Genomic DNA, 8,685 nt, shown 5'->3' with positions numbered 1-8,685 from the left:
CTCTTCCTTCTTCGCTCTTATTTGGTTTATTGGCGTTCCCTGTGCCATGCAAATGACAAATATCAAATTCAGTCAATGTCAACAACAACGATACCAATTTTTACTGCATTTTATTATCTTGACTCACCTCCAGGGTCCTTGAAAACAGCTTCTTCATCATCAAAGTTTATATCATCTATCTCCTGAAACACGGGACACTTGAACCCTTTCCTGAACCATTCATCAAAGTTTGCGTCACTGGGTTCAAACCTGGGACCTCCTGGAACGCATGAAATTTTGAGAAACGGGAATGACCAACTGAGCTAGGTGCCCGTTTTTAAAAAAGTTATAAGTTAATAAAAACTTTACTATGCAAATCCCATCTCATTATGCAAGAAAAGTAGAATGAAAAATCAAAAGTATTACTTTTTAATTTAAGAACCGGAGAAGTCAAAAGAAAAGAGGAATAAACAACAACGCTAAATTGGGAGCCCTGAAAAACTAATTAGGGGCCCCCACTAGAAGACAAAAAATGTCATGAAAAATAAATTGGGGGTTATCCCTTATCCCATATTTTCTAAAATGGCTAAACTACCCCATCTTATTAGTGTTAATTCAGTGTGATTAGTTGTTAATTAATTTGGTTAGATTAAAATCAGATTTTGGGATAAAATTTTGGTAAAATAAAATTTTGGATTTTTGTATTGTGGAGAGAAGAAGGAGGTGGATTTTGGGGGGGAAATTTGTGATTTTTGAAATGGGTGATTCTAGTGGAGGAAATGAGGTTGGTGAAGGTTTAGACAACATACATGAGTGTATTGATGGTGTGATTGTCTCAAATAATGATATGGATTGGATGTTTGATGAAGATATGTTAATAGAGGAAGCCATGAATAATGGTGGAGATCCCATTGCTCAAAATGAAAGAACAAATACTCCATATGAAGAACCTGGAGCTCAAAACAATCAGGTAAACTTCCTAAACACTTCAAATCGCATGAATGGTGATCCAAGTGGTCGATTCATGGTTAATATTTATCAGCTTAGTGTTAGGGTCGTTAAATCGAGCGGCTAATATCCAACGACTCTGACGAGTCGTCAGTATCTTAGCACTCAAATAAACTGACACCAATATCCAGTTATGAAAAATCGTTAAGTCATTTTTAGTAATTTGAGGACTCTAGAGATTAGGTCATTTGGAGTCGTTAACTCCTTATATTTATAACCAAACGACTCTAGACTTCATACTTTCTGTAATTTTGCGTCTAGGGTCGTCACTGCGTTACTATTATATACGGACGACCCTTTCATATTAAGTGAGAATCGTTTTATGTTATGTCTCTAAAATTAACGACCCAAACTTTATTTTTGACATTTGTATGATTTATGTGGAGTCGTTCGGATTTAATAGTGGTCCTCAACGATTTTAAAACAAAAAATTGTTTTACTGTGGAGTCGTTCGGAAATAAAACAAGTCGTCCAAAAGAGTCGTTAACAATTTCATCACATCTCACCGACTTGAAAACAGAAGATAATTTCTATATAGAATCGTTAACCATTTAAACATATCTAAGCGACTTAAAAACAGAAGAGGAATTCTATGTATGCAAATCGACTTAGTCGTTCGTTTTTAAATATGTTCGTCAGAAAAAAAATATTCAGGGTCGTTATCACAATACCTAATGGTGGACGACTTCTCCAAATTACAACATGCAGATAAATAATCGTTAAACATTCAACCACAATCTTTAAGGAAACATGAAAAATCGGTCGACATTCAACCGTATTTCCTAACGACTTCAAATCTGAAATTTCAATTTCTACGGATTCAAACACTAATTTGCGGTAGAACATCAAATTAAAATCAAACCCAAGTTAGATATGGGGGTTTTATCGGAGAATTGTTTTTTGACCGAAGTCGTTAATGGAGAGGGAGGAGACGCAGAGGGAGGGGGAGGCGAAGATGAAATGTTAAAATGAAATGGGTTTGGATTAGGGTTAATAGTATTTTAGGTTTAGTTTTATGGGAAGGATAAAATAGATATTTCACCATCATTTTGGAAGCCCCTATACTTTGTGTTGTGGGTATAAATTATTTGAGACCCCCAATTTGGCGTTGATAAACTAGTATATCTTTAGAAACAAACACAATACTTGAGTTCCTGAATGAGAGAAAACAATGTTATTTATCTCTTTTAAATAAATGAGGTGATAACAAAAATTCAGTCTGTGCATCGCCCCCACTGTACTTGTCTTGGTCACTGAATTCTGAGAGGTTGATGTGGAAAATATTGATCAAATGACAGTGAGAAAATGAACCACAATGCCTACTAACCAGTCTACCAACTACCCACCAGTGAGAAACGACAAGTTATGTCAAAATACAGTATTCGTTTCTCTCTTTTTTTTTCCTCTCCCAACTGATCAAGACGAGTCTTTCCATGACTCTACCACCCGGGGGGCAATTGTGTACTACACATACACGAAAAAAATTATTTATCAAAATTTAAGGTGGTTATCGTTTTGATTGTTTTAGGCAGCAGAGTTTTTAGCCCGCTGGTTTTAAAAAATAGCTCCGGCGTTTCCCCTGGAACAACACTTTCCTGAACATGGACGAGATCTGATTTATAATATAGATAAATATTACTTGAAAATCTGACAGAATAAATAAACATAATGTTCGGATTTTGCATAACGACTGTTTTCACGTTCTTAAAACAAATTGGAGCCAGATTGTGATTTTTCTCTGGTGGGGATGAAAAACAAAAGTCCAGATAAACACAAATCCAGTTGCAATGATGAGCAAATGCGTGCGCCTACTAAATGAGAGCTTTCATTCCGAGTTGTTGTGTTTCTCGTAACCTCCATATAGGATAGAGAGCACCTTCCTCCTGGTCTTCTACGTCAACTTGTTGCATTGCCCATTGATAAAATACAGTTTGAATTGTATCCTAGAGTGGGATAACATTAAAATCATTAGTTACAAAATGACGATGCACCCAGGCCAAATCCGATACAAAATAAAAAAAATTAAAGACCTTGAGCCCACTGTTGTCATATTTACAGTATTTAACAGAAGAAGTCATTGCAGTCCCAACACGAATTTCTGAGGTCAATAATGAAATAAATGAATGTAAACTTTCTACATGCCCCAGCATTTTGATTTATATTCCATAACAGGGTCAGAAAGATTCTAGGGAGTATAGTAGTTTTCAAAATAATTTATTCTTTCTATTTCTTTTCTTATAATAAGCACTAGCTGCTTCTAAAGCACCCACCACCTTAACAGATGAGAGTACATAGTGAGATGTCAAAAAGAATGCAACATGTTTTTAACAAGGCACTTCGTCAGTTAACTACTTTATATATGTAGGAGCACATGAATCTTACCTTTCCTCCTTCCGTTATTGAACCTTCCTTATCCATCACACAGTAAATTTGCTGAGTTTGGAACTGTAATGATACAAAGTACGAAAGATTTCAGCACGTTTCATACACAGAACCTTAATATGCATGAGAGGTATAAAATAGAATATAATGCAAATAAATATGCTCACCACTACAATGATTATAGGACTGTTTCCCATTAGTTTAGTTTCATGGACTTCAACGTCGGATATATGTAAGATCTGCAATATAAAAGAAAGAGATATTAACAACAGGGACCATAAAGTAGATGCCGCTGGCATTTCAAATCAAGCAGGCATCACAAAAAGCGGTTGTATTTATCCCCTTCCATTAGTTAAAGGAAATAAAGTAAATACTGTATCGAAGCACAGACATGTCAGATTATTTCCAGTAATTAGACAATTTAACAAAATACCATCAACTCATTTCCAATTTAGATGTTCGTCGGCCAAACCTTATTGCTGAAGAACATTCCCTGGCTTTCGTAAGCTTGCTTCTCTGCTTTACATCTCTCAATTACTTCAGGACTACAATTCTTCTTCAGTGTTTCCACATCACCCTACAGAAAAACAAAAGACACTGTCAGGGGTGTCTAAACAAATTCCATCTGCAGTAAAAAATCAAACTTTTCTCATACACGATAACTAAGCTTAATTATGATATTTACTACATCTAGATGACCAGATCAATTATATTGAAAGGTTAAAGGTACATCAGTTGTGTGTTTTACGATTACAAGTTAAACATCAATTATATAAAGGTTAGTTTCACTGTAAATGCAGTTGAACAAGTACCCATTACTCAAGAAGATATTTTAAAAAAAGAATGTATAAAACCAAAAACCTAATGCAGTATATAGTTTTCTGTTGGATCCCCATCATTTGTGTGATTTCATTATGAATCTACCACAACCAGTAGTGGCAGACACCTGGACTGGTACCCGCCCCACTGGTAGTAGCTGGCGCAAAGCATTCAAACATAGTCCAACTCTTATTTTAGTTGAGGTACTATTTTGACCATTGTAATGCAAAGGCCTGGAAACCTAACTCCAAGATTAATGGAAAGTTTCTTGGATTATATGAGTTCCTTGCCGGGATGTCAGATCCCGACCGGGATATACAAGGTCATATAGGAAATCCAGACCTAGCATTGTAGGCACCATTCTGTTGGATTCGACTCTGAAAGATGCTAACATGTTATGTTCTTTATTCCAGCTCAGTTATCATGTGTGCAGTAATGACTATGCCAAACAAATTGATGGCACTGACAGTCAATATAAAACATAATAGAAAGCCTTGGAGTACTACAACTGTTCAGTAGAAAGCCTTGGAGTACTACAACTGTTCAGTAGCTACCTTGAAATAAGCATCAAGGGTCGGCCTGATCATTTCTTGAACTTCAGCAACAAAATCCGGTAACGAGAAGGACCTTGTAAGAAAAAGATAAATAAAAGATATATTAGCAAACAAAAAATTCTTGATAAAAGCAAATGTGCTTCAACTAAAATACATGTAAACAACTAAGCTCAGCAACTTACGGGTCCCGACGACGTATTTCCTTGCGCGATATGGCAGCATCTGTTTCTCCAAAAACAGTTTCATTCATACTGTCAGACCAATCACAGGGTTATGAACATGTACCACATCTGGAAAATCAATTTTGGAGATATAAGAAGAACCCATGGGGGCAGAAATGCAATGATTGAACTCAGAGGACATACTCTTGAAGTTCGCGAACAACAGGGTGATCACTTGTTTCCCATACCTCCCGGACATCCTCTGCGAGCTGTGAGATTCCAAGAAGGATAAAAAAAAATTACAAAATAAAAAATGTATCAGAATCGTCTAAAGGTTGCATATGACATGGTGGCATGAAAAGCGACGTTGTACCCTCAGATGTTTAATGTCTATGATGAGGAATAGTTCAAAATGTAATAAGAAATCAGGTTTTATTTTCTTTTTCGAAAAGAATCCAAAATAATCATAACGTATGACCAAAAACACATAATCAATATGTCGTCACTACGTCTTTAAGACTTAAGTTTAAGTACCCCAGAGCCAAACTTCAATGCATATGCTAAAAATATCTTCACTGAAAGACATACCTCTTGACTCTTTTTTACAACAGGCTCACCAATCCCACTTATACGCTTGATTACAGGGTTACCTTGCATCTGAAAAGGGAAATAACTCTTAGTCTCTTGAATTCAGTGGCGGGATAAACCAAAAAATGGAAATGAGGAGATCTTTACTTCAAGCAAAGACAAGTTAAAATCGAGTACCCTTACCTTTTCTTTGAATGCTTCCCACTTCTTACCCCAGCGTGATTGCTTTGTGGGTACAATTACAATGTCAGTTTTTGTACTTCTTTCCCCTTTGGGGTAAGAGGAGGCTTCATGTTGCATATGCCTTCTCTTACTAGGTTTTCCACTTAATTCATCTTTCACGATGACATAACCTTGTTTTGCCATGTCAAGTACCTTTGTTTCCTTAATTTTTTGGAAGGCCGAGGAAACTGTCGGAGCAGCAGAAGAGACAGTGGATTTAAACCTGTTGAAATATGATTGTTGGGAATCACCAGATTCAGAATTCTGAGATGTAGCTTCTCCGGATGGGGCATTCTTCTCATCTTTCACATGAGCACCAGTGTTAGTAGAGGTTTTGGTGGAGGATCCTGGAGAATCTTGCTTTCCAAGCCCAAATGTTTCTTTGACCTAAATCAGAACAATTGAGAAAACATGAAGTCTGGGAGGAATTATTGTTTAGCATATAATAGCAAGGCTCAGCAAAGAAATATTAGCACATTCACCTCCTCTGTGGCAGCTGAGAACTTCTCCTTCACGTTAGCGGACACCTACAGTGATACAAAAGGAACATAGGGTATGATGATTTAGATATCTCCAATAGTAAGAATAGTGGTCCTAGTGACATGATAAAGATGAAACAGCGACAACCACCACAAGTACAAAATCGCTATTTATTGACTAGGAGTACACAAAAGATTAACAATGTGGGTGTACCAGTCTTGGAAATAACAAAAGGATACTCAACAAGTTTTAAAACCACCATAACTTCCCCGAAGCCATTTTGGGGCAAGGTAAAGGAAATTGTGAAGACCACATGAGGAAAGTGAAATTTGGCATCCCTGAATGGATGAAATAGAGATCCCAAATTGTGAGTGTCTATGTATCTAAATAAATGGTTTCATATGAAGCACATTTACACCAATAGTTGAATCTCACCTTCTTCGCTGTAGCTTCAGCCTCCGTCCATACACCGTCCACACTCTTGTAAAGCTTCTCCGTTGTCTGCTTCGTTCTGCATTTGTCAAGTTCACCATCTCATAACCTCCTTTGAACCGTCTGCCAGCCTTGACATACAACAGTATGTCTCAGCCCATAAAGGTATAAATGTAAAAGAGAGAAAAAAAAAAGAAAAACCATAAGGCCATCAAAATTACCTAACTTTCAATTCTTCTTTCGCCTCCTTAATTTCCCCTGCTTTCTCCTTGAGCTGCTTAATTGACTTTTGGATATCAGGATTACTGCCACCAAAATGATTTATTAGAAACTCGCTCCACGTTAATTCTGATTTCTAACAGATTCAATTGGAAACAGCAAAAAAAAAAGCACCTTTTGACCTCCCCTTTTAGTTTCTCAGAGAATTCATTGAAAACACTAAATCGACGAGAACCCAATAACCCATTATTCGTTGAAACCAATCGTAATCTCGAACTTGCAACCTAAACACAAATAAATGAAATCCATAAGAAACCGAGCACGAATAATATTCTTTTACTGTGTACCAAAAAATTACAGCTTTCATGATACAGGGAACTGAATAAGAAGAAGAAAAAATGGCAAATTTAGGGTTTTTCGTTTTAAACCTGTCGAGATTGCAGTGGAAAGAGAAGTTGCTTAGCTAGGAACAAATCACGAACTAATTTTCGGCTTCCCATTGATTAAAAAAAAAAAAAAAGGAAAAAGAAAAATCTGTCTACGATTGCAAATCTGTGAAGAGATATCTCAAATAAAGATTTAACCTTTAAACATTGGAGATTTATACAAGTTCAGATAAACCCTTGTACAAGCTTAAATTAATGGGGGCAGTAGAGAGAAACAGAGAATCGACTATTATCAGAAAGTAGGAAATCTACTAGGGTTTTAAGTTTTGGTGCCAGGGATATAAATGTCAATTTTCCTTGATTAAGTGGTAAACTTGTTGCGAAGAAAGCACCGGCTTAGAGCTTCTCCCATGTGAATGTGGACGTCGGACACCACTTTTAAGACATCCTCAAGGTATAAAATCCTAAATAAAGTAAAAACTCCATATATTAATAGTTTTGGGACTTTACAAAATTATTTGGAGTAATATACGGAGTTTATCAATATAGGGAGGTATGGTAAAAAATATATTATGTTTTTAATTTAAAGTATGTAAATAATAATGGATGTAGATGTCTTCCTTAATCATCCAAATGCGCAACAAGTCGTATATGCTTAACGGAAGAATAAATCATCCATGGAAGTAGACAAGAAGTAGAAGGAGAGCATCTTGATGATGGTAGTACGGAGATACAAAAAGTTTCATGCCTAGAAGATTTAAACATGCACGACAAGTTTGAAATGTTTTGGCTTCAGCACGAAGTTACATCCTTTTCTCAAACATGCCAAAAGATGCGATAACAATCCAAAAAGTTACATCCTTTTCTCAAACAATTATAGATAAATAATTTTAGTCCATCTAAATTTTTATGTAACATAATGTATAAGTTTCCAATAATGACGATTATATTAATATATGGAGGTAAATTCCTTATGGCGGGACTAGAAAAATCTATTAATATTAAAATATGGAGGTTATTACTATTTATAACTAGCTCGAGTTGGGACTATGATTTTTTATTAATATATAGAGTTTATTAATATATGGAGTATCAATATATAGAGTTTTTACTGTATTAAGAAAAAGTAAATTTTATCTCCAACCCATTTATTTATATGATGCTTCTTTAATTTATTTATTTTTTTGAAAAAGAAAGGTCGTATTAAGAAAGAAAAATATTTTCGATCAAGGGGATGCTCTGCGATACATTATGTATGCACAACATAGTCCCAATGAAACAAAATTTGGCTTATAGAAATGCCATCAAAAACATTAGAATCACAAAACCAAAGTGCTAAAGTCTGTTTAATTAGCAGAATTAGCTCATCCTCCTCTTTGGCTCTCCCACAAAATATTCTACTATTCCTTTCTAACCAAATGTGCCAAGGAACAACATAGACAATCTTCCACCAAA

The 8,685-nt window shown here is 35.7% G+C and overlaps 1 protein-coding gene across 1 annotated transcript; it reads right to left on the bottom strand.

Annotated features, from left to right (window-relative positions):
* Positions 1-2,600: 2,600 nt before the first annotated feature.
* Positions 2,601-7,535, bottom strand: LOC113313833 (mitochondrial import inner membrane translocase subunit TIM44-2-like). The gene is made up of 14 exons (XM_026562622.1): positions 7,273-7,535; positions 7,019-7,128; positions 6,847-6,930; positions 6,629-6,704; positions 6,196-6,240; positions 5,675-6,100; positions 5,492-5,560; positions 5,108-5,172; positions 4,925-4,993; positions 4,743-4,815; positions 3,842-3,946; positions 3,537-3,608; positions 3,370-3,432; positions 2,601-2,930 (listed from the first exon to the last, which is right to left on the bottom strand). Exons 1-14 carry the CDS (start codon positions 7,342-7,344, stop codon positions 2,799-2,801), a joined length of 1,461 nt encoding a protein of 486 aa, XP_026418407.1. The 5' UTR covers positions 7,345-7,535; the 3' UTR covers positions 2,601-2,798.
* Positions 7,536-8,685: the final 1,150 nt, after the last annotated feature.

The sequence above is a fragment of the Papaver somniferum genome, chromosome 9 (assembly GCF_003573695.1).
Source record: "Papaver somniferum cultivar HN1 chromosome 9, ASM357369v1, whole genome shotgun sequence".
NCBI lineage: Eukaryota > Viridiplantae > Streptophyta > Magnoliopsida > Ranunculales > Papaveraceae > Papaver > Papaver somniferum.
Note: the sequence above shows the minus strand (reverse complement) of the source record. Positions and strands in the feature narration are given on the sequence as shown.